This window comes from Portunus trituberculatus, chromosome 32, assembly GCF_017591435.1.
Source record: "Portunus trituberculatus isolate SZX2019 chromosome 32, ASM1759143v1, whole genome shotgun sequence".
Classification (NCBI taxonomy): domain Eukaryota; kingdom Metazoa; phylum Arthropoda; class Malacostraca; order Decapoda; family Portunidae; genus Portunus; species Portunus trituberculatus.
This window is the reverse complement of record NC_059286.1, coordinates 695,260-722,651: the sequence shown is the minus strand read 5'-3', so window position 1 is coordinate 722,651 and position 27,392 is coordinate 695,260. Positions and strand designations below refer to the sequence as shown.

At 41.9% G+C, this 27,392-nt stretch overlaps 1 protein-coding gene across 5 annotated transcripts in view; it reads left to right on the top strand.

Moving 5' to 3' along the window:
* LOC123511788 (ciliogenesis and planar polarity effector 2-like) overlaps nt 1–27,392 on the top strand; it is a 63,636-nt gene that overhangs the window by 2,746 nt on the left and 33,498 nt on the right. For all 5 annotated transcript variants that reach the window (XM_045267786.1, XM_045267784.1, XM_045267785.1 and 2 more), the window contains one exon: nt 418–535. In XM_045267786.1, the coding sequence (XP_045123721.1) occupies nt 451–535 (85 nt within the window). In that variant the 5' untranslated portion in view covers nt 418–450. The remainder of the gene's footprint in view (nt 1–417; nt 536–27,392) is intronic.

Below are 27,392 nucleotides of genomic sequence, written 5' to 3'. Positions count from 1 at the left end.
AATTTTACTCAGTGGCACTTAACAGATATGAACCTAAACAGGATCATAAATCTAAACAAATTAATCTCCTTATGAAGATTTTACCACCCTAATGCCTGTGGTGATTTAATTATCCTAGCTTAATGCAAGATGACTTCTAAACTCCTAATGAAAAAGTTCTATCTACTTTTGCCCATTAGCATTATTAACCAAACTGACTTCTTAATGAGTGGTTTGGTTATCCCCTGCCAGTTGGAGAAAAAAATCATTATCACATCATTATGCTTGACCATTCAGAATGTATGCAGGACATACAATGGAAACCGGATGAATTCCATGGCTTCATGAATAGATAATCATTAAGTAAAATCATCAGGAAAACCAAAATGACAGTATTATTTTTCTTTCATATGTTGTATACCTTGCATTGAAATCCAGAGCAGTGACACTTGTGTTAGCAAGGAAGACGAGATGGGATCAGATGGTCCTGTGTGGGAGAGCAAGACTTATCAGAAGAAACTCTTGACTCCAGGGACAAACAAAAGAAAGTTTTTTGGTGAGTTTTACACTGTTTTACAAAAATCAATTCATCACTGAAAATTCATTCTAGCCTTGCTTTTTGCTTGGTTTTTGCTTTGGTCTCATTAGTGACAATTTAAATGCATATTATCTTGAGTACTGGCCAGTGGTTTGATCCTTAGCTGTTTTCTTTTACACGTTAGCCACTCATACACTCATGATCAGACATGGACATGATTATGAAAAATTATTAGGATTTGATATGATTATGATTAAATTATGATTACTTCTTTTTTTCATTTTTCTGATTATGATTTGATATGCTTACTTGAGTTTTGCTGTTTTTTATTATGATTATTTCTTCTTTTTCTGCATGATTATGATTAGATTATGATTATAATGACATGGACATGGAGGGAAACTTAAATGAGTGATTGCAGAAGAGACATAAAGAAATACAGCTTTCCTCATAGATGTATAGCAGCATGGAACAAACTTTGTGATGAAATGGAGCACGTACAAAGACCATACATAAATTTAAATAAAATTTTAATAGAAACAGATCGGGAAGCAGGACAGCATGAGCCTAGTGTGGCTCTTTTCCTGTATCTCACAACTAGGTAAACACACACAGTTGTGGTCAGTTTCACGAGTGATACTCAGACAACATGTTTAAGTAATATATATATATATATATATATATATATATATATATATATATATATATATATATATATATATATATATATATATATATATTTATTTATTTATTTATTTTTTTTTTTTTTTTTCTTTTCTCCTATGCAAGAGGGAGATCTGCCAAGGGCAACAAAAAAAAAAAAAAAAAGGGCCCACAGAAACTGCAGATTCCCTAAAAGATTTTAAAGGAACTAACCAAGAGATAGGGACAAATGTCTTGAAACCTCTCTCTTAAAAGAAGTCATGTTGTGGGAAGATGGAAATACAGAAGCAGGCAGGGAGTTCCAGAGTTTACCATTGAAAGGTATTGATGTGAAAATAAAACACACCATGGCCCATATGTAAGCTTTACTTAATACAAAACTATGTATTCTGAAACAAGTTTAAGCCTTAAATAGTATAACAAACCAGAACATAAAACACAAGTAAACTCAGACTGTACAAAATACACACCTTGTCTGGTTGCCTGCTTTAACTCGACTGACTATTCCCACACCTGCAGCCCAGACGAAAACTTAACAAGCTAAAACTAGAAACCCGAATACTAAAACCAAACCAGCTAATGAGATAAAATAACACCTAACAAGCAAACTATTACCTGTAGTTACATTTCTAACAAACTACAGTGAATTACAAAGTTATTACATTCTCCCTCTTCCAAAATTTTGTACAACTAAGAAGCCTCAAAACGAGTCGGAGGACACCTGCTGCACTCAGATCTCCTCAGAATCAGATTACCCTCCGACCCCTGATGTTGACCGGAGTTTGAAGGTTCTGTGATGGAATCCTCATTTACTACAACTGCTTCAGGACCACTTGATCCGGGGACTGTGGCTGTTGTATCCTGAAACTGTACCAGATGCTCACAACTAGCTGGGGTGTGAATCTGTGGCGGATGCGTACTCCCAGCAGGGGTGTGAACCTGCGTCGGATGCTCACTACCAATTGGGGGCAAATGCCGAGTAGACACAGTATCCTCCTTTCCGTCCGGGTACCGAATGTGAGCGTAGTGAGTATTAGATTGGAGGAGTTCCACTTCATCAACCAAGGGTTGCTCACTCGAACATGGCGCTTCAGCAACACAGGCCCTGGGTGACATAACCAAGATGGAACAGTGGTTCCTGTAGATGAACGACAATTATAACTAAAGAGTCTTTCATGCAGTGTGGCATTTGTAGATGTATTCAGCAAAGAACGGACAGAATGAACGGCATCAGGAAGAACATATTGCCAGTTCTGAGTTGGTAGGCCATGACTCTTCAGACTAGCAGTGATGGCCTTCCAAATAGTTCAATTAAAGTGCTCCGCCTGTCCATTCCCTTGAGGATTATAGCTAGTTGTTCTGCTGCACGCGATCCCTTTATGTGTGAGGAAATCTTGGAGTTCCTTGCTCATGAATGATGTCCCTCTGTCTGAGTGTATATATGCCAGCATACCAAAAACAGAGAATAAATTTGAGAGGCAATTAATGATCGTTGACGCTGTCATGTTAGGGCAAGGGAATACAAAAGGAAATCTAGAGAACTCGTCCACAACATTTAGAAAATAAGGGTTCTTATCAGTGCTTGGGAGGGGTCCTTTGAAGTCCAAGTTTAATCTTTCAAACGACTGAGTAGCCTTTATTAGGTTAGCTTTAACCGGTTGGTGAAATTGTGGTTTACATTCAGCACATATCTTACATGAACCGACTACTTGTTTAACATCCTCAACAGAATAAGGTAGATTCTTAGACTTGATGAAATGTAGCAAGTGAGTAACACCTGGATGGCACAAGGCATCGTGAAGGGAGATCTTTGATTGTCACTCCACAATAAGATCTAGAAAATGCGTCAGAAGGAATATTGTCTCTCCCTGGTCTATAGACAATGTCAAAATCATAACATGACAATTCCATCCTCCATCTTAGTATCTTGTCATCCTTGATCTTGTTTTTGTGTTGTTTATCAAACATAAACTTCACCGAACATTGGTCAGTTTTAATAGTGAGATGCTTACCCGACAAATAGTGGCGCCAGTGACAGACAGCTTCGATGATTGCTTGGGCCTCCTTTTCTACAGCCGGACTGTGTCTCTCAGATCCATGCAGAGTTCCGGAAAAGAAGGCCACCAGACGCACAGCTTGAGTTAGAACTGCTGCTATAGTGGTGTTGGAAGAATCAGTTTCAACTTCAAAAGATGCAGTCTCGTCAATCGCCTTTACCACAATGATTCAATATCCCTTTTCAGCTGATAGAATGCTTCCTTCGCCTCTTCTGTCATAGGGAAGGTGGTGGTAGCACTCAACGGGCAAATTTTGCTTGAGTAGGCATATATCCACTGCGAATAATATGCAAAAAGTCCAAGAGTTCGGCGAAGTGACTTCATGTCCTCTGGTAGAGGCAAGTCTCGAAGCGGCTTCAGTTGATCTGGGTCAGGGCGAATCTCTCCTTCCTCCACCACATATCACAGGATACTGAGGCGCCTAGTTGAGTTGAGTTGTAAACTATATTTCTCTTCTTGGCGGCTTGAAAGAATCTTTTAAGATTACTGTTGTGTTCTTCTTGAGACATTCCACAAATTGTTACGTCATCTAAATGTGCAAATGTATCAACAAGACCTCTTCCTTGATGATAGAATCTATTAGTCTTTGAAAACATGCCACTCTGTTTGTAACACCAAACGGAACTCACTTCGAAGGCAGTATATGGCCTGTCTGTATCCTTAATAGGCACTTGATGGTAGGCACTGCGGAGATCAATAGTGCTGAAAACACGGTACTGAGCTATCTTGTTTACCGTGTCATCAATACGAGGCAAAGGGTAACCATCAAGGAGCGTGAACTTGTTAACTGTTTCTGAATAATCAACCACCAAGCGTTTCATGCGAGATTCACTCTTGATAATGACCACTTGGGCACGCCAAGGGGAATTATTATGTTCAATGATGCCCTTAACATCCTTTTTATTTCTTTATCTATAAAAGCACGGTCTTCAGCGGAGTAACGTCAGGACCTTGTTGCGATTGGATGACAGTAAGCAGTCAAGTTCGCGAACAGTTCTGGCGGTTCAACATTTATAACACTTAATCCGCAAACAACTAGAGGAGGCAAGTCACCACCATAGGACAAAGTAACTTTTTCATGTCTTTTCTGAAAGTCTTGACCCAAAATAATGTCCGAGCATAGTTCTGGTAATACCGTCAAGCACACATTCTCATACTCTTGACCATTCACTTTCATGTCTACTCTATAGAAATCATACGTCTGAGAAGAGAGTGACGTTCTAGCCATAGTCACTTTACTGTGGGAGTTATGCACTTTAAGGGAATGGCGTTTAACTAAATTTGGGTGAATGAAGCTTTCCGAACTGCCACTGTCAATTAGTCCATCAGTTCTGCTTCCATTTATTGACACTTCAACTACCGCCTTAGATAACGCACCAGGAGTGGCAGCTGACGTTACACTAGCCAGTGTAATGTGGTCAGAGGGGGCAACCGAAACACTAACACCTGAGGATCGACACACTTTAGAGTAGTGGCCAGTTTTCTGACACTTATAACACTTTGCTTCACGTGCAGGACACTTAACGCGTGGATGCTTCGAAAGCCCACAAAAGAAACACTTCGCATTAGTGGCAGCCATAAACGAAGCTTCTGGCTTCGATTCCAGATTTTCTTCACACGTCACACTTATCACTCACGAGTACAGGACATTACTATAAGATTCCAAATCTTTGTGAGCCGATTCGAGGGTTCGCGCCTGATCAAACATGGCTGCCAAGTCTAGAGTTTTGTTCTCTAACAACCTTGCCTTACGGCTCAAGACAACTGCCCACTGATAAATGCGTCCCTGATAGATTCATCATAGTGCTGTTGTGCGGTTACTGCTTTGAAATTGCATTCCTTAGCTAACACTTTCAGAGCTCTGAGATACTCATCCAAAGTCTCACCACTCTGTTGTTGACGAGTCGCGAGGCAATGACGCGCAAACACTTCATTTGCAGGTTTCACATAGTAGGACTGCAGGGTACTAATTGCATTATCGTAGGTGTTGCACTCAGATATAACCTCATACACTTAAGGGGACACAAAGTTAGTGAGAAGCCTAAGTTTGTTCACATCCTCACCCGGCACGGCATCCAGAAAGTTCTCAAACGTTTGTCTCCAGTGCTTCCACTCCTGAGCTGCCGATGAAATGCTTGGGTCAGTGTCAAGCCAGTCTGGCCGCAGCAGACGCTCCATCCTAGTTGTGAGTCGATGAGCTCAAGTTTTGTGTTAAGTAAAATTATGTAAAAAAAAAACACACCATGGCCCATATGTAAGCTTTACTTAACACAAAACTATGTATTCTAAAACAAGTTTAAGCATTGCCTTAGATAGTATACCAAACCAGAACGTAAAACACAAGTAAACTCAGACTGCACAAGTAAACTCAGATTATACAAAATACACACCTGGTCTGGTTGCCTGCTTTAACTCGACTGACTATTCCCACACCTGCAGCCCAACTTAACAAGCCTAAAACTAGAAACCCGAATACTAAAACCAAACCAGCTAATGAGATACAATAACACCTAACAAGCAAACTATTACCAGTAGTTACATTTCTAACAAACTACAGTGAATTACAAAGTTATTACAGGTATGAATGATTGAGAGTACTGGTTAACTCTTGCATTAGAGAGTTGGACACAATAGGGATGAGAGGAAGAAGAAAGCCTTGTGCAGCAGGAGGGAGGGAGGCAGGCAGTCAGCAAGATCAGTAGAGCAGTTAGCATGAAAATTGTGATAAAAGATAGAAAGAGGTGCAACATTCCAGCAGTGAAAAAGAGGCTGAAGACAGTCAGTCAGAAGAAGGGAGTTGATGTGATGAAAAGCTTTTGATTCCACCCTATCTAATAAAACTGTATGAGTGGAACATTCCCAAACATGCGGAGAGTGCTCCTTTCAAGAACGGATAAGGCCCATGTATAGAGTTAGCATTTGGAGGGGTGAGAATAACTGCAGAGACACCTCAGAAACTCTAACTTCATAGAAGGTGTTTTAGCAAGAGATGAGATGTGAAATTTCCAGTTAAGGGTATGAGTAAAGGACAAACCGAGGATATTTAGTGTGGAAGAGGGGGACAGTTGAGTGTCATTGAAGAAGAGGACATAGTTGTCTGGAAGGTTGTGCCGAGTTGATAGATGAAGGAATTGAGTTTTGAGGCATTGAACACCACTAAGTTTTCTCTGCCCCAATCAGAAATCTTAGAATGATCAGAAGTCATGCGTTCTGTGGCATCCCTGCATGATCTGTTAACTTCCTGAAGGGTTGGTCGTCTCTGAAAGGACATGGAAAGATGTACGGTGGTATCATCAGCGTAGGAGTGGATAGGACAAGAAGTTTGGTTAAGAAGGTAATTAATGAATAATAGAGAGTGGATGATAGGACAGAACCCTGAGGAATACCACTATTAATAGATTAAGGAGAACAACAATGGCCATCGGCCATGGCTGCAATAGAAAATGGTCAGAAAAGAAACTTGAGATAAAGTTGCAGAGAGAAGGATAAAAACTGTAGGAGGGCAGTTTTGAAATCAAAGCTTTGTGCCAGACTCAATCAAAGATTTTATATACGTCTAACATGACAGCAAAAGTTTCACTGAAATCTCTAAAAGAGGATAACCAAGACTCAGTAAGGAAAGCTGGAAGATCACCAGTAAAGCGACCTTGACAGAAGCCATACTGGTGGTCAGATAGAAGATTATGATGTGACAGATGTTTGAGAATCTTCCTAATGAGGATAGATTCAAAAACTTTAGATAAGCAAGAAATCAATGCTATAGGATGGTAGTTTGAGAGATTAGAAAGGTCATCCATTTTAGAAACAGGGTGAAAGTAGGCAAACTTCTAGCAAGAAGGAAAGGTAGGAGTTGATAGACATAGTTGAAAGAGTTTGGCCAGGCAAGGTGCAAGCACAGAAGCACACTTTTTTAGAACAATAGGAGGGACCCTATGAAGTCCATTTATAAGTCTTCCGAGGATTTAGGCCAGCGAAGGCATAGAAAACATTATTATGAAGAATTTTGATTGAAGACATGAAATAGTCAGAGGGAGGGACAACCCCAGAATCATCTAAGGTAGAGTTTTTAGCAAAGGTTTGTGAAGAGTTCAGCTTTAGAGACAGATGAGATGGCAGTGATGCCATCAGGATGAAATAAAGGAGGGAAAGATGAAGAAGTAAAGTTATTAGAGATGTTTTTGGCCAGATGCCAGAAGTCACGAGGAGAGTTAGAGTTTGAAAGATTTTGACATTTTCTGTTTCTGAAGAAGTGTTTGGCAAGTTGAAGAACAGACGACATGATTCCGGGCAGAAATATAAAGAGCGTGAGATTCAGGAGATGGAAGGCTCAAGTTCCTTTTGTGGGCACCCTCTCTATCATATAGTACGAGTATAACAGGAGAACAGGCTGTGTTAAACCAAGATTTAGAAGGTTTAGGTTGAGAAAAAGAATGAGGAATATACACCTCCATGCCAGACACTATCACCTCCGTTATGTGTTCAGCATACAGAGATGGGTCTCTGACATGGAAACAGTAATCATTCCAGGGAAAATCAGCATAATACCTCCTCAGGTCCCCCCATCTGGCAGAGGCAAAATGCCAGAGGCTCCTCCGCTTGGGGGATCTTTAGGAGGGATTGGAGAAATAGGACAAGATACAGAAATGAAATTGTGATTGGAGGAGTTTGGGAGTTAAATAGTCAAAGAATTTACTATAGTTAGAGGAGTTAGGGGAGAGATAGACAGCACATATAGATTTAGTTAGAGAGTGACTATTGAGTGTAAGCCAGATAGTGAAAAACTCGGAAGATTTGAGAGCGTGGGCACGAGTGCAAGTTAAGTCGTTGCTCACATAGACAGCTTTGGAATGAAAATGAGAATAGAGAAAGTAGGAGGGAACAGAGAAAGGGCTGCTGTCAGTTGCCTCAGACAGCTGTGTTTGAGGAAAAGAAGATGAGGTTTAGTAGAGGAGAGGTCGTGTTCTACAGATTGAAAATTAGATCGAAGACTGCAAATGTTGCAGAAGTTAATGACAAAAAAGTTAAGGGAGGTCTCCTCCCCCAGAAGGGGACTCCGAGGCTGGATTTGGAGTCACCATTTCATAATTTTTAATTTTAAGTGAAAGGTGTGTGTGTGGTAGGTGCATGTAGTTTTGTGTGAAGAAGGAGAATTGTCTTTAGAGGGCAGGCTTTGACTGTCCCCTTGGGTTGTGAGACACAAAGGGAAATGTTGAGTGAGATCACAACTAGCTTTAATGGAAGTCTCACAGCACCCTCTGAACTAATGCTATTAGACCTCGCTAGGAGTAAATTATCATTTCAATAGGTGTCTACTACCTCCTCCTCCATTATGTAAGCCTGTGGCTAGGCATTCTCATTTCTCACACCAGCCTTGCTTTTTACTAGCAATATTACCACCGTTCTTTAGAAATTATCACAATAAAACTTGATATAACAACAAAGGTATCTAAATTTCAAGTACAGGTAACTCTCGATTTATGTGTGTTTGATTTACACATTTTTGTTATTACACGACTGAAAAAACATTATAATTAATTTAATTTGCGTGATCGGTTTGCTTATATGTGATTTGGCCCAACTGCATTTTCAAACTGAGTGCCAGACGCAATTTCAAACTGCACGCCAGAGAGTTCTGCAGCTGGCCGATAGGTGGGAGCTCTATTGCCACTCTTCTGCTACACAGTGATGCAAAAAGAATTTTCCAAGAAAAAGCACCAGACCATCATGCTGCAGTTTTTCAAGAAAACACCAGTGGAAGATGTAGTACCAGAAGAGGATGTGGATGATCCCATAGAAGCAGTGGAAGCAGAGGAAGCGCAGGTGGATGATGACGTCCTTGACTTGGAGGTGGACAGCGATGGCGTGTGCTTGGCGTCCTGCGTTTATTTTTTTACTAGTGTTTACTTTTATACTGTGGGGTTATTTTTGATAAGTGGATTTTTGATAAAGTGAAAAACCTCAGAGGAAGATGGTGACTGACTGTGGTGTGAGTGGAGAAGGCAGTGACACAGTGAGTGTTGTGTTTACGTATTCTTTGTTTTGTTGTTTTCTCTTATTATTTTTTGCTTTCTCTTATTATTTCTTGCTTTTCCCTTTACTTTAAATACACTTCTAGTATTTAGAATGGTAAATAATAAAAACATGTTAATTTAGCCAGATAAATAGAGTATTTTGTACAAATATTTTTGGACCACATCCCGCATCCCCCCTATTATCTATGGTTTCTTATGAGAATTACAGGTTTGTCTTACGCGAATTTTGATATACGCAATGCCTCTTGGAACGCATCTATCGCATTTTGTATTACAAAAATTTCAACTTATCCCTTCAGTTAAAATAAAGTTTTCTTTCAATACCAAAGCTCTTGGGCGATTTTGTTATATCACCGAAAGATATTGTAGCTTCAGTTTGAAATTTCTTATCATTGGTTTAGTTGGGAAACCCAGTACAGTAATACTCCGCTTAACGAACAGGATAGGGGGTGTCAAAGCTGTTCGTAGAGCGGAAATTCGTTAAGCGGACATAATTTTCCCATAGGAAATAATGGAAATAGGGGGGCTGGTCCCCAACATACTACATGGGTTATATATATATATATATATATATATATATATATATATATATATATATATATATATATATATATATATATATATATATATATATATATATATATATATATATATATATATATATATATATTTCAAGCCTTTCACCCTAAGAAAGGATTGTTTTGTAATGCATAAAGTGAAATCTTACATGAAACACCAAAAAATAAAGCAGAGATGAGATCGGCCACAGACGGTGGAGACTTCAGCGACTTGGCTGCTTCTTCTTCTTCTTGGGACCTTTTTAGCTTGGCATGTTGTCTTTCACCACGATATTAAATTTGTTTTCACTCCTCTATTGCCTGCTATAATGGATATCATATCTTAGTATTCATATAAGCTCATGAAATACCGCGGTATTTCATTAGTAATTCACTATCACTCACTGCCACGGAGTCCAGGTTATCCTCATGGCATGAGCGTATATGAATACTAAGATATGATATCCATTATAGCAGGCAATAGAAGAGTGAAAACAAATTTAATATCGTGGTGAAAGACAACATGCCAAACTAAAAAGGTCACAAGAAGAAGATGAAGCTGCCAAGTCGCCGAAGTCTCCGCCGTCTTTGGCCGATCTCATCATCTCTACTTTATTTATTTTTTTTTTTTTTGCTATTCCATGTAAGATTTCACTTTATGCATTACAAAACAATCCTTTCTTGGGGGCAAGGTTTGTAAAAAGCTAATAGAAATGTTCTTTTGTGAACATATATGCATATACAGTAAAGTCCTGGGTTACGTCGGTCTCGAGTTACGTGAAACTCGTAGTTACGTCAGTCCACTATAAGGCAATTTAAGATTAAAAAATTGAAAATTTATAAATCATAAAGTGCAGGATTTATTGTTATTGTTGGTGGTTGCCCGCCACACCGCCCGCCTCACGCTTGAATACAATAACACCCAGCCTCAGTCCCGCCACACCATCGCCCCTGCCAAGAGTGTTATCCTACTTCTGCGCTTACTGACTCAAGTTCTTAGTATCTTGCTCAATGGCACCAAAGAGAAAACTTCTTAGTGACAGCAGTCATGCTAAGAAAAGGAAAACCATTATGCTACAAGAAAAAGAGGACATAATTAAAAGACATGAGAAGGGAGGCAGCAGCTGTGTGTGAGGGAGGGAAGAAGAAAATGGGAAGTCCGTTACCATGACAACGGGGAGGTTGACGACCTTGAGGGCTCGCACACCCATCACAACAATAACAACTCCGGAGCCTTCGCCTGGGCCACACGACACTCGCAGCTGACTTGCACCGTCTGCGCCTGTCTGCTGATCCCTATTGCCCTTTCCTATTGCATTTCCTGCCCCACTGCCCACGCTTCTACTCCCACCGCACTGCACTACAGTCCTAGCTGTCCGCCCTGGGCGTCACAACATTCGACCTGCCCACCCTCCTGGCGGCCTCAGGCATCCACCCCTCTCGGCAACCTGCAGTCCTTCACGTTCGTGGCCCTAATCAACAACAAAAACGAGCTTGTGTTTCATATTCCTACGTAGTTGTAAATAATATAACAATATAACCTTTAACTTACCTGAATGACCGTAAACAATGATTGGTTGAAAATTCGATAATATGCTTTAAAATGTACAGAAACTCGAGTTACGTACAAAATCGACTTACGTCATGTTTCAGGAACGTAACTCTGACGTAAACCGAGACCTTACTGTATATAAGACAGTAACACCACCTTCAGAGGGATGTTCCCAGCAACCTCAGAGCAACCTCGTCACCGTCCCTCCAAGCGTTCATGGAAGCCATTTCGCGGCAGGAGGTTGCTCTGAGGTTGTTAAAAAATCTTGGATCCAGCTCCAGGAGCACTAAAGAAAAGCGGGGAGCCAGACAATCACAGCGAAGCTGCCGCGTTCGGTCCCTCACCCGGCAAATTCAAACTCAGAAAATTTGCTAAAACGAATGTGGATGTACGTTATGCGGACTTTTTGGTCTAACTTTATATAGTACGTTAAACCAGAAATTCGTTAGATGAACTTACGTTAAGCGGAGTATTACTGTATTTCCTCCTCAGGGAACTCATAAAGGTCCTGACTATAAACACAACCTTTACTATAATTAAAAGTGGGATGAGCCTTCACCATCTCAAACATGCCATCAGTAGGGCATGGGAAATGTTGCAACATCCTCTCGCCTGCATGACATTCTTAGCCCACACGAGCACTCCCTTACCATACTTCAGATTTCCCTCAGGAATCATGCCAATTTCCTTGGCAAAGTACCGGGAGGTATGGATGAAATTCCCACACCCATTTCTGTAGTACGCCACAAACCAACATGGAGGCAAGATCTGGCAGACTTCAGGAACTAAAAACTCTAAATGGTTGTCAAAAAGATTTGGGATATAGTCCATGTCACTGTCTGAAATACTGCAAGAGTGGAGAAGTTCCATCTTACATAACATAACATAACATAAATAATAGGATAACAAAGGGCCACCAGGGTCCATCTAGGTTATCCTGTATCAGTCGCACAGCGACCTCGTCATCAGTACTTAAAGATACACTTACAAGTACAAAATACATTATATACTAATTCTAAATATTTGGCCCATTAACAGGGCTAAGTTCTGCAGCGAATTCCTCTACAATCTGTGATCCCCATACATGGGGATCATGTCTTGTTTAACTATAGTAAATTTCTTATAAAAACTATCATGCAGTGCTATACATAATTATAAATCTAATAAATTTAAGTGCTTATCTAATCTGTTTTTAAACATTGTCAAACTAGTGCTATTTACAACCCTCTCTGGCAATGCATTCCAGAAGTCTACCACCCTATGACTAAAGAAATATTTTCTTATATCTAACCTGCAGCCTTGCTTTCTAATCTTCCTGCCATGATTTCTAGTCCTACTTCCTCCTCTAAGGTAAAGAAAGATCTCACATCTATGTAGTTTGTATCTGAGAACATTTTAAATAACTCTATCATATCCCTCTTATACATCTCCTCTCAAATGAAAACATGTTTAATTCCTTTAATCTATCTCTATACTCCAGGCGCTTTAATGCTGGTATCATCCTAGTTGCTCTTCTCTGAACTGCTTCTAACATGTTGATATCCTGCCTATAATGGGGTGACCAGGCCTGTATGCAATACTCTAAATGGGGCCTAACATAGGAATTATATAAGCTATGCACCACTTCCTTACTTTTATAACTAACATTTCTATTTATAAAACCCAGGATCCTATTTGCCCTATTTCTTGCTTCTAAACATTGCTTTGAAAATTTCATAGTCCTGTCTATCACTACTCCTAAATCCTTTCCTCCTCTACTGCCTCTAGCCAACATCCCTCCATCTCATAGCTAAAGTTTGTGTTGTCTTTACCTAAATGCATAACCTGACACTTTTTATAATTAAACTCCATCTGCCACCTGTCTGCCCATGCTATCAGCCTGTCCAGGTCTCGTTGTATTCTGTAATTGTCCTTTTCACCCTGTACTGCACATGCTATCTTAGTATCATCTGCAAACTTTGATACTTTGCTACTAATTCCTATATCTAAATCGTTAATGTACACCAAGAAAAGAAGAGGTCCTAGCACTGATCCTTGGGGTACCTCACTAACCACTTCCTTCCACTCAGACATTGTCCCATTTAATACTATTCTCTGTTTCCTATCAGAAAGCCATTCACTAATCCAATCAACTAACCTACCCCCTATCCCATGTAGTCTCAATTTGTACACTAGCCTCCTATGCGGTACCTTATTAAACGCCTTGCTAAAATCTAGATATATAACATCTATGCTATTTCCATCATCTAACTCCTTGGTAATATATTCTAAGATATCGAGCAAATTTGTAAGACAGGACCTCCTGATCTAAAGCCATGTTGGGTATCTCTAATTAATCTATTCTCATTTAAATGCTCCCAAATACTACCCTTAATGATTTTCTGTAGTATCTTACATACTATACTAGTTAAACTGATCGGTCTATAATTATTTGCATCATCCTTCCTACCTTTTTTAAATATTGGAGTAACATTAGCTAACTTCCAGTCCTGAGGTATCTCAGTAAACCTAAGTGATCTTTCAAAGATTAGCTTTAGTGCTTCAGAAATACTGTCTACACCCTCCCTAAGTAGTCTGGCATGTAGCTCATCAGGACCAATAACTTTCCTATCGTCTAGTTCAAGATTAAATTTCCTAATAATTCCCAGTTTTATATCAATATTTTCTAAAGCTCTTAAACTACTCGTTGCACTGTTTGTAACAGGATTTCCTATTCTTTCCCTAGTAAATACTGAAGAAAATTGTTCATTCAATAATTCTACTATGTCTTCATTTTGATCCACTACTACACCATCTTTTCTGAGTGGTCCAATCCTATCCTTATTTCTTTTATCACTGACCTTGTAATAACTATATAATTTTTTGGGATCTTTACTCCCAGCTCTAGCTAGTTTTATCTCTGCCTGCCTTTTACTTTTTTTTATAACCTTACTCAAATCATCCCTGACCTGTCTGTACCTAATCAAATGTACATCTTCCCCACTTTTCTGCAACTCTCTATATGCCCTCTTCTTCTCTCTGATCTATCTACCTATCTCGTGAGTCCACCATAATGGCTTCCTGTTTCTCTGCCTTATATCTTTGTAAGGGATACACTGCATCACTATACCCTTTACTACAACCTTAAAAATATCCCACATCTCCTGTGCAGTTTTATTTCCAAAACTATCTTCCCAGTTTACCTCTCCTAATAACTGACGTAACCTACCATAATTTAAAAAGTATACGAGACTTACCATAGGTCAGTTGAAGTATGCTTGTAATTTTACGAAGGTCGTCTCTGCTGACAGGGAAGCGTTCACATGAGATATGCGGGAGCCCAACCAAATACCAGGCTTTAAAGACTACGAACACCACATGAAAATATAAAATTGAGTGAAGAAATTATGGCATAAATCCCCAGAACATAAATCCCTTGAAAACTAGGGTGGGGAGAGGAGGGCATGTGAACGCTCCCCTGTCAGCAGAGACGACTTTCGTAAAATTACAAGCATACTTCAACTGACCTACGGTAAGTCTCGTATACTTTTTAAATTTTACGTCAGCCGTCGTCTCTGCTGACATGGGGCGCTCACATGATGTTTTAAACCCATGTGGGTTTCGTAGTAAATTGCAAACTATGATGCCAAAAATGGAAAATAAGGAGTGCCATTTAAGAGACTTGATAGCAAATTTAATAATTGTGAAGGCCACAGAACATTTGAGATGGGTAAATTTTACAGCCATAACCCCAAAATGAACCCAGCTTAAGTACAGCATAGTCATCTATCCAAAACAAAAGAACAACACTACAATTTCATTTAACCAAATGAAAAACGAAGAATATACACATGATGACTCAAAGAGTTCAAACAAAAAGAATTCAATGGTACAATTGCATGTAATATCCTCTTTAACGGTATCTTTATCTAGCCAAACTCACCAATAATACAAATTCATTTGATAACTAACAAATTTGAAAATTTGAAAACCCAAAACTTTAACCATAACCAATATTATTAATCTACTCGTACGTGCAAAACTGCATCCTGAAAAGGATCGGAAATGCCTACAATACCCTTGTCATAAAATCTAGCAAAGGTTGATTCCCGAGACCATCCCGCTTTCGCCATGATAGTAGCAATGGGGACAGCTAGAGCCTTGGCCTTTGAAGCCACTGCCGATCTGACACTTCCTGCAGTAAACACATTAGTATCAATCCCAGCCAAATGAAGAACAATCTTAACCCATCTGGAAATGGTATCTTTAGACACCAGCTTATAAGGTTTGACAAAACTAATGAGAAGCCTATTTTCTGCATTTGGAAAACATCTAAGATTATTAGTCCTGGTAATGTACTCTCTCAGAGTCTTACAAACACAAAGTCTTGCATCCTCGTCAAAAGCAACAAAGGTGACAAACTGAGTGTTAAAATTTTGCCTACATTGTTTAATGTTGTCCCCTAACGGAATTGTAATGGAACAGTCTTCAATGTTGATGCCTGGAAGCATGAATAAGTGCAACGTTTGGATGCGTGCAGCCTGCGTGAGTGCCATCAGCATAACCAGTTTAAGCGTAATTTCTTTTAAACTAAGTGTGTTCAATGGGTATAAGGATCTCAAAAAATTTACAACAGGCTGGACATCCCATGTCTTTGTGTACCGTGGTTTAGGGAGTTGCAGGTTAAAAACACCTTTTAGAAATCTAATGACGAGGGGATGGCTGCCCACAGATACACCATCTACCATAATACCCAAGGCAGAAAGGGCACCCCTCGAGGTGTTAATGGAGCTATAACCTACACCCCTGTTGAAAGACACCGTTAAAAAGTTTATGATGTCATTCACATTTGGATTAAAAGCTTGCCCATCGCTTGAGATGTGACTGGTTCTGTTTTCCTGTACCTGGCTTCCAAGACGACATGATGATGTCCGCACCTTCCTTCTGTATGCCTCGCACTCTGAGGGAGTCCTGGAAAGAAGGCACGCCATCAACCGAGTGTGTGTCAAGATAGGGTGTGTTTCTGCTGAGCAGGGATGCATCAAAATGTTCTTTGATTTCCTGAGCAGTCTGGGGTGATCTATCAGCATATGGAGCAGCCTGCCCATCCAAGGCTGTGTTCTCCAGAGTGGGACCACTATCCACCCCTTGACCTGCTCTGCCTCCCTCTTCTGCAAACACCTAGAGATCAAGGAAAAGGGAGGAAAAAGATAAGGAAGAGTAAAATTTGTCCAGTTAAGAGAGAAAGCATCAAAATAAGTTGCCTCAGGGTCAGGTTTCCATGAGCAAAAAATAGGTATCTGTTTGTTAAGCCTAGATGCAAACATGTCAATAGAGGGGGTACCAAAAGTGGAACAGAGAGAACTAAAAACATTGACATCCAATTTGCACTCATGCCAAGAATTGAAAGTGCGAGAAGCCTCATCTGCCTCATAGTTAGCTTTCCCCGGGATGTGTGAACATGTGATCCATACTTCATTATCAACACACCAGTCCCAAATGAGTATAGAAAGATCATTGCAGGGCAGAGATTTGGTACCTCCCATTTCATTCACATAAGTAACAGCTGTAGAATTGTCACAAAAAATTTTAATATGTTTTCCCTTAACTTCCTGCCGAAATGCCTGCAGAGTAAATAAAATTGCTTTAAGTTCAAGAGCATTGATGTGTAATGAAGTTTCCTCCCAAAGACCAACTACCACCTGTAGAAACCTGGTCAAGGCTGCCACCCCAACCAATATTGGAAGCATCTGTGAACAATTCAAGTTCTGCAGCCGGCCTGAAAATAACCCTATCCTGTACTGCTGCATTTTTGCACCACCAGAGTAATTCTTGTTTCATCTCTTCAGAAATAGGCATCATAGCATCAAAATTCTCATGAGAGTGATGTAAAGCATGAATCTTAGCCCTTTCAGGAACTCTATAATGCAGTTTTCCCAGAACGACCGCAGAGGTGGTAGCGACAAAAATACCTATCACCCTTGCAACCTGTCTAATCTGGGCAACCGACTTGTGCATAAGATCCTCACAAGCAAGACAAATTTTAGAAACTCTTCTTTCTGGCAAAGAAATTTTCATAGTGTCAGTGTTGATAATGTTGCCTAAGTATTCAATAGACTTAGTAGGAGTTCTGCCAGGAAGATGCCACGGAAAAACCTGCCTCTTGGCTGTGATGGTGGACCGTAACTTTGCCGATTCTTCAATCTGTTTTACACTTTTGGAGATATCATCACCAAACAAGAATCTGGACATGGGAACTTTTTCTGTGCAGAGGTGAGAAAACTTGTGATTCAATTCACGCTTCATCACAAACCTCTTATTGAGGTTGTTCCTAACATTGGCATGACCTAACAAGGCCAGTGCACCATTTATCAGGTTTGTTTCCTGCGCCACCACATAGTGCTGCTCATCACGGGCCACTTTGTCTAATTTTACTAAAGATTTGTTAATTATAGAAGCAGCCCTCAAAATGTCTTTGTTTACCTCCCTCAGCCGAAAATCCACTCTCCTGGCCTCCGGCCTCAGTGCCTCCAACACTTGAGGGTTGCAGTCCACTGCAGAGAGGGCAGGGCAGTTAGCAGGTCTCAAAACACAGTCATCCTCACATAAGGCTTTATAGTCGTCCTCTCGAATGCCCTTATCAAACATAAAATTTATCATATCAGCCACCTTACCGTCCACTTCGGCCGAAAACACGTCCGTCGGCCCAAATACTTGAACGCCCTGAAGAAGGGGACTCACAGTAGTGGAGGACTCACCAACAGAATCATCATCACTGCTGTCTGTAGGGAATCCCGAGAAGGAAGGAGGGGATGGCGAGTAAGCCTGCCCATGAGAAGGCCCAGCACCCTCATTAATCCTGGTGGTGCAGACAGTGGAGGAGGGCCCCGCATTCACAGGATTAGGTGAAACCGGGGAAAGGCTCCCATGGTCCCTCTTGAGATGGTCAATTTCAGACCTCATCTCAGCCAGGGCATCTAAAACAGCATTCCACTGCCCGGGTGGGGGGTCCGAAGGTAGAGTTGAAGCGGGCAGGGGGCAGAGGCAAACACGTCGGAACCGTGAACCGAACGTGACTGGCGCTTCCTCGCCCGATCCCCGGCATGACGACTCCTGGAAGAGTCACTGCCCCTGCCACTGTGGTCCAAATCATGGGCACTGGGTGCCCAATTGGCCAGGGAGGGTCCAACAGGGGTACCAGCCCCATCATCACTGGAGCCGGGAGAGTCCATCACACAACCTGGTCGTCAAAGGGAGATCAAAACAAAGCCGTAAGCTTGTATATAGCCCCCCGCCAACAAAAAGCCATCTTGTAAGGCACTAACCGCCCTTAAACAGGTAACGGATAGTAGGCACTGTACCTGCGTAACAAGTAACGTGGCCTGCTGAAAGAAAAAGCACCAAATGGACCAGCGGGTCCACAGCACGTCCGTCCGGTGTGGTCAAGCATGCGCAACTGGTGTTTGGTTGGGCTCCCGCATATCTCATGTGAGCGCCCCATGTCAGCAGAGACGACAGCTGACGTAAAATTGCCTTTCTGATAGTTTGGGACTCTAGTCTTATTCACTATGTTATCCCTACTGGAATTAATGATAAATATGATGGTCACTGTTTGCTAAAGTCTCTCCTACCTCAACTTCCTTTAAACAATGCTCAATATTTGTTAGTACTATGTCTAAAACCTTCCTCCCCCTAGTAGGTTTATCTACCATCTGCACTAAATAGTTATCCTGAAAACTTTCCATAAACTTATTTTCACTAGCATCTCCTACCATCCTCTCCCAGTTTACTGACTTAAGATTAAAATCCCCTAAGATAATTGTCTGACTAGTACACCCCCTATTTATCTCATCTACCATAAGGTTGTCTACATCTGCTGACTGGTTAGGTGGTCTATAAAAGCTCCTACTCTAATAACCTTACTTTTGTTTACTCTAACATCCAGCCATAAGGACTCTACTCTGTTATCTACCTTAATACCATTAACCTGACTGGAAATGAAGGATTTTTTACATAAATAACTACTCCTCCACCTATCCTACCAATTCTCTGGTGTAAATACATAATGTATCCATCTACTTCATATTCTTTCCTATTTTCCTAAACTTTTCCTCATTTACCCATGCCTCTGTGACACATACAACATCTAAGTCCTCCTCAACTATATAACTAGATAACTCGTCCTTCTTGTTCCTAAGACTCCTGGCATTTACATAAAAACATTTAAGTCCTGCTACCTTCCTAGATGCTGTCTCCTTATTTGGAATCCTAATCTTATTCTCTCCTATTTGCACCTGGAAATCTTTCCTAATCTTTTCACTATCTCTGTTTATCCTATCTAATTTATGTCTAACATCTTTCTTCTGGAATGCATTTGCTACCTCACCCCTACACTCCATCCCAACTCCCCTCCAGACATCCACTCAGCACATCCACACCCTTCCTACTCAGATGCACACCATCCCTAGCATACAAATCCCTTCGCCCATAGAACCTATCCCATACATCCACAAAGCTGACACCCACATCCTTACACATCCCTTTTACCCGATCATTCACACCAATGGCCCTAGACAACCATTCCCTGCTAACATACACACGAGGCAAGATTCCTGACACTACACACCTCCTACCACTCTCCCTTATCTTGCCTAACATTTCCGAAATCTTGCCACTAACTCCTCCGACCCACCTGCTCTGACATCGTTCCCACCTACGTGCAAAACTACTACACCCTCCCTCTCCATCCCCCCAACCCTCTTCTGCACCTCCTCACTCACTGCCTTCACACCTGCACCAGGCATACACACGTTCGTCCTCCTATCCCTGTCTTTCCCACAGAAAGTGCTATCTAAATACCTAACCTGAGAGTCACCCACCACACACACCTGAGGTGTGCTAGGCACAACCCTCCTCCTCCTCTCCTCTACCCCCTTCTCTCTCCTTTCACTCACCACAACCACTTCATTCACTCCACTCTCACTCTCCCCTCCCCTCCAACAAACCGAACCTATTTTCACACTCAACAGGTTTAGTCCTATCCTCCCTAACTGCCTCCGCTTTCCTTCCCTCGCAACCTGCCATCTCTGCCCATCCTGACTACTATCTTTCCCAGTCTGGCTCGCCTGCTCCCTCTTCCCCACTCTGCTCTTCCCGACAGAGGGCCAAGCCACCCTGTCGCCCTCAGAAGGTCCAACCTTCGGCCTAACACTGATCTCCTGCCTAATTTTTTCCACTGCCTCCCCAAGCCTCTTAACCTCCTCCTTCAACTCAAAGATGAGAACTTCGTTCGCACTTTTCCCCTCACTTAACTTTCTCATTTCCTCTCGCAATTATCGGTGCTCAAGAGAAAGAACTAAATTCTTGCTCTTGAGCCTACACACCATACACTCAGAAAAGTCAATGACCTTCCTGTCATGCCCACACATCTCACACACAACAAACTCGCCCAATCCCATCTCAACACTCTCTTTCACGCACTCAATCACACTCTGGTATACCTCAGTAGCTACCGCCATACTAATTTACAATCTGTTAACTCACAAACAAATAAAAATACTTGGTGATGGCGGGGTGGGGGAACCGTGGTGGTGGGGGCCTAAGTGAGGTCAACTAATCCTCTTTCAAGGTCAACTTGACGGTTACAAGCCTAGTCTCCTCGCTCTACCAAAACACTTTTAACTCACAAACACTGATTCTAACCACTATTTCACTCTAATCTAACACTTGCAGTACACACTTTCACTTCACTAACACTCAAAAGCACCACACACAGACACCAAGCACAAACACCACTCGCTAACTATAAAAACAACAGCCAAAAACGGAGCACACACACAACACGTCCACTCGCCACCGCAGCTACCTCACCACCTCACCTTAAAGCCAGAGCCAGCAAGGGGCATAGATGCTACATGTTCTAAAGCCGAACGGGCTTCATCACCTGACATAAACGTCACATAACAGCGATTAGATGGAAAGTCCTTATCATAAACAAGTCGAATGCGAAGGACCACGCCATACACCTTAAGAAGGGAGTGCAAGGCATGATAAGAAAAAGATGGATTAACATTTACCATCAAAAGGAAGTCCAACCCAGCAGAGAGGCATCCCTCAGAAGAACTCCCAGAATAGGAGACCGCTGTAGGAGGCACTTGTGGAGGGGAATCCCCCTCCCTACTCGGACCTGAAGATGACGTCTCGCAGGTCAGGTCAACCACCTCACGAGAACCTGATAAGTTTTTGTGTTTCCCCATGAGCATCAAGTAACACCAAAGAATAGTTCCAGGGACAAGGGAAACCACCTACTGGGACTACAATGGGAGCGAGCACTGGCTGCCATGGACGGGGTACCTCATCCCCTTGTGGACCAGTCGTTTTAATAAAAGGTCCCACATGATGTGAATGTTTGCCCACGACAGAGCTGAGACCCCTCTTCCAAAGCATCCCAGCCTGGACACCCAACCATCCAACACAGGATGACCCCTATGGGGCAATCCCTCCAGCAGGTGGCTCCACTGGTCCACTGGCAGCCTACGTAGGAACCATTTGGTCTGGCCCCTCACTGGTGACCTTACTAGCATGGGTAGCCCTTTCCCCCTCGGAAGGGCAGAGCGGGGGCCCACCACGACAAGGCAGTTCCTATTTGGGGGGGCCTCATCTATCGGATGAGCTCAGTAGACTGAGGGTGGATATGGTGTGACTCTCTGAAACAAGAAGGCCTGGCAGTAGCAAGACCAGTAGCAAGGATTTTACTTACTATGGTCCGGCATGAGCAATGGTCACCATATCAAGAGGGTAGCCATGGATGTCTCCAGCAGACTGCAGCCATCCATTGTAAAGGTTACTCCGGTTGATGAGCGTATAATGCGACTAAGGCTGAAGCACAGTCTAGGCTTCATGTCTGTTGTTGCAGTATACACTCCTACCGAGGTATGTGAAACTGAAGAAGAGGAGACGTTCTATGCCAAGCTCAACTCTGTACTGGACCAGTGTCCCTGTCATGATGCACTTACGGTCTTGGGAGACTTTAATCCTTAAAGTACAAGGAGCTGATTTACTTTCCATCTGTTACAGCGGGGAAAAATCACACCTGTCAAAAATGCTAAAAGATTTTTTTTCCTTATTAAAGCATATATCTGTGTTATTCTGAGTACAACGATGTAGTTTTCAACATGTTATGACCTCTGAGATCAAAGTTATTGCATATCAAAAAATTTTCTCCAAACCCCTGACAAAACCCGCCGCTAAGAAATACAGTGGTACTTCGACATACGATTTTAATTCGTTCCGTGACAATCGTCGTATCTAAAAAAAATTGTATATCAAATCAATTTTTCCCATAGAAATTAATGGAAATAGAATTAATTCATTCTTGTGATATGAATTTACCCCACCCCCCCAAAAAAATAGCATGCTTTAAATACCAACCAAATATAGATTTAATATAAGATAAATACAATGTTTATTGTATGCATGATATAAATGATATATTGCTCAAAATAACGACTTAACCCCCAAAATTCAGGACACGTTGATAGACATTCATCACGGAAGACTGGGGCACGTTGATAGACGTTTACGCTTTTTACGGCTATATTTTGGCTATTTTCTTCCTGTTTTCTTTGCTTGTGAGCTGGCAACACTCATCAGGAATAAACATATGCTCTATGTCAATGTGTCAGCATCGATGAATGATAGCAGCGACAGTCATCTCATTGTGTCTGATTCCGTCACCTCTCCCACGCGCCTTACTTCTATACCTTGGGTCTCTCGCCATGGTACGGGGAGATAACTTTTGAATGAGAGTGGTATCAGAACAGGAGAGAGAGAGATAGAGAGAGAGAGAGATACAAGGGGCCCATTTTCTCTCGCTCCAGCCAAGGTAGCTGAACCCGATCGGATGCAAGGCCATGTAAACCGATGATACTATCTCATTCAACCTGTGATATTTTGGTAACCATGACATCTAGAGACTTCTGATTTTTTGCATTGTTCTCACTCGTTTAATGAATTTCTAAGTGTAACCAGTACGTGAATACAGGCTATTTTGTGTGTTTCTCGCCAAACTTTTACTTTTGGGTCTTGAGTTCACAAAACTTAAAGTACGGTGATTGTATATGTATGATTGTAGCATCGCATGCGGAGAGGCGGGGATCATACTGGTAATCATGATTTTTCCTCGCTAAACGTTTGAATCTCTCCACCTCACTATTGGTCCTGGGGCAAGTGGAGGTATCTGGCATCTCTTCTCGTTCGTCTGCTTGAGCCTTGAGACATATGTTCCCTCACAATAGGTCATCTTTTCCCATTTTGAGGTGACATCTGACAACCCCCGTCATTCAGAGGGAGGAAACAGTACTCCGAGTGATGTTATGTCAGTGTTACTCGGTAATGACATTGAGGACAGTGATGAAAATGAAGACTAATTTTTTTATTGAGACAGAAGAAAGTGAAGACTCCAGTAGTGATTCTGATAGTGATCTGGGAGACAGAGACCAACCCTCACGTTCATAAACCTCCTCGCGTAGCCTATTCCCCTCCAGCAATCCGCTGGTGTGTGTCACCCCTGGTTGCCTCTACAGGACTGTGGTTGTTGGCCAAGTCACATGAATCCCATTGCTAATAATAGTTGCAAGATTCCAATTATTATAAAAATCCACAATACTTGTAATATGTGGTTTCTTTTTCTTTTCCTGTTTTACACATCATTTCATATATCTGAGTTAGCATTTTCTTGACATAAAAGTGCAAAAGTTCCTACTTTTACATCAAATTCAAATGCCCAAAGAGAGAGAGAGAGAGAGAGAGAGAACATGTGGTGTTATCTGAGCTTGGGGGGTATTTCTTAGTGGCGGGTTCTGCCATGAATTTTTTGATATGCAATAACTTTGCTCTCAGAGGTCATAACATGTTAAAAATTACATCGTTGTACTCAGAATAACACAAAGAAATATGTTTTTATAAGGAAAAAATATTCTTAGTATTTTTGACGTGTGATTTTTCCCCGTTGTAACAGATGGGAAGTAAATCAACCCCCCGTACTTTAAGGGTTAAGAAAAAATACACATTGCCGAGGAGCACAAACACATACATGCACAAACAATGAACAACGATACACAACGCGGGCTGAATGTTCGGGTGGACACGGATAGCCGAGCGATCACTGCTCCACCTACCGATGGCTATTCGTATCTTAAAAATATCGTCGTATTTCAAGGCATAAATTATATAAGATTTTTCGTCGTATATAAAAAAAATCGTATGTTAGGGTGATCATATCTCAAAGTATCACTGTACCCCCAAAACTCCAATAATACAATGCACGTGCTCTCTCTCTCTCTCTCTCTCTCTCTCTCTCTCTCTCTCTCTCTCTCTCTCTCTCTCTCTCTCTCTCTCTCTGTGAGGAGGTTTATGAACGTCGCTGTGAGAGTTGATCTCTGTCTCCCAGATCACTATCAGAATCACTACTGGAGTTTTCACTTTCTTCTGTCTCAATAAAAAAAATCACTGTCTTCATTTTCATCACTGTTCTCAATGTCACTACCGAGTAACACTGGCATAATATCACTCGGAGTACCGTTTCCTCCCTCCGGGTCACAGGGGTTGCCAGATGTCGCCTCGAAATGGGAAAAGATGACCTATTGTGTGGAAACATATGTCTCAAGGCTCAAGGAGGCGAGCGAGAAAAGATACCAGATACCTCCACTTGCCCCAGGACCAATAGTGAAGGGGAGAGATCCAAACGTTTAGCATGGAAAAATCATGACTGCCGGTATGATCCCCGCCTCTCCACAAGCGACCCTGCGATCGTCCCGAAACGATCACCGTATATTAAGGGTTAATGCTGTCACTGGCACTGAGAGAGCGGCCTATGAGTTATGTGTTGATTCCCATGGCTCTGGTACCAGGAACAACAACAGCTTTTTCCTTCTGAATCTTGCAAGATCCAGAAGCTTGAGAATTGCAGGTTCCTGGTATCAGAGACCAGTGCTGCACCCCCAGACTTGGTATAGCAATGCCAGAGGGGTAGCGAAGGAGAATGACCATATCCTTGTTAGTACTCGTTGGAGGGTCCTTCAGAACTGCAGGGTTTTTCCAAGTGCCAAGTTCTTTGTGACTGATCACAGGCTTGTTGTTGCTACACTCAAGCTACATGTCAAGTCCAGAAAGCCTGCAAGATGTGACCACACTGTATTTCATCTTGAGAAACTGAAGGATTTGACATGTGCCCAGGAGTATGCAGTGACAGTCTCCAACCAGTTTGGAGTGCTAAACACCATCAAGAACTCAGTAGAGCTATGGGATAACTTCAAACATGAGAATCTTGAGGCTGCCAAGGAATGCGTTCGGGAGCACCTAAGGTCATGGAGTGGCTTCACCTCAGTAGAGACGCTGGACAGTATTGAGGAGAATCACGCTGCCCGACTTGCTTGGAACCACGACCAGTACAGAGCTCTGTCACATAGAACTAGAACTCTCCTGAGAAGAGACAAGGAGAGGTATGTCAGGGGTCTCACTGAGGATGTAGAGTGTCATCCACTTCTTTGGCACTCTTGTCAACTCATCTGCTCTGTTCTTGATTGAAGACACAAAGTTGACTTCAAGGCACAGGTTGAACTCTTTGGTGACTGCTTTGAAAGTTTCCAAACATTGCCGAATCAGCATCTCACTACAGACTTTGGTCTTCAAACATGCCTATCCTGACAACATGTCCTGAAGTCAATGGTACACTGTTCAGAAATCTGTCATGAGAGACAATTTTTTCATGTTCCAGGAAACAATGAGATTTAGGCCTTTGATAGCAGCATCCAGCTCGACAAGTTTATATGCGAGCACTTGTTGTGTGGTGTATCCAAGAACACATCTTCAAGCACTTTGTCTCTCACTTCTATCACTGTTCCCAATGCAAGAGTGTTTGCATCCTCCCACAAAGTTGCTTCATCTCCTACCATATCACACTGTCCTCGCGCCAAGTTAGACTTCTTTACATGTCCAAGGGTCTATGTGAGCATCGCAAGCAAGCTGGGGTCAGTGATCTCATTGTCCCAAGAAGGGGAAGCTGTATTAGCACATCTTTTGATGTACAATCTCACAACACACAGCCAGCCACAGACAGGAAGATGACTCGTTAACTGCCCACAGATGGAAAACACTTGTTGCCTTGTTAACTTCTCTGGCAATTTGCTAATCTGATTGTCACGTCTCCAAACAAGACTGTGACACTCCCCCCAAGACTTTAATACCCAGCACCCGAATTCCATCATGCACATGCTCAGGTGCTTTGCACACCAGGCCGTGGTGCCTCAGGTGACTCTCCACAGTTGCTGTAATCATGATGCTTTCATTCACGAGGAAGTCATCCAGGTAAGCAAAAATGGCACGGTGAATCTTTTTGCCCCAACTCAGCACATGACCCAGAACCTTCTTTAGAATGAGAGGTGCAATGTTTAGGCCAAAGCCTCACCTTGTTAGGCAGTACCTCCTTCCACGGAGCACAACAGTTTGGTAAGACCAGAGGGATGGGTACACATGGATTTGTAGGTAGGCCTTGTGTAAGTTGACGAGAGCAACTTTTTTACCACAATATGTATTTTTCTCTGCAGACATCCACTTCAGCTGTGTGCAGATTGAGATGGGTCCTTATTTCCTCTCTCTGACTCATATATGTCCTCATCATAAGGAACCAGCCATTTGTCGGCAATCGACTGAGTTTATTCATTTTCATATTCTAGCCAAACCTGTCTTGCCACCTTGTATTCTGATGCAGTGTTAAATAGCTGTGGCAGTTCCATACTATCACACCAATTCCACAACACTGTCCACTGATTTGTGTTGGTATTGAATGTCACTTTGAAGTCCCTTTCATCTATGTCCAGTGAGGTTGCTGCTGCCACTGCTAAACCCTGCTCTTCTTCGAGACCAAACAGTACATCTGTCTGAGAACGCACTCTAACATCATGTAGTGCTGTTATACCATTCATGCTGAGAATGAAAGCAAAGTTAAGTGGTTTGGAAGATGTTGCAACAACACTC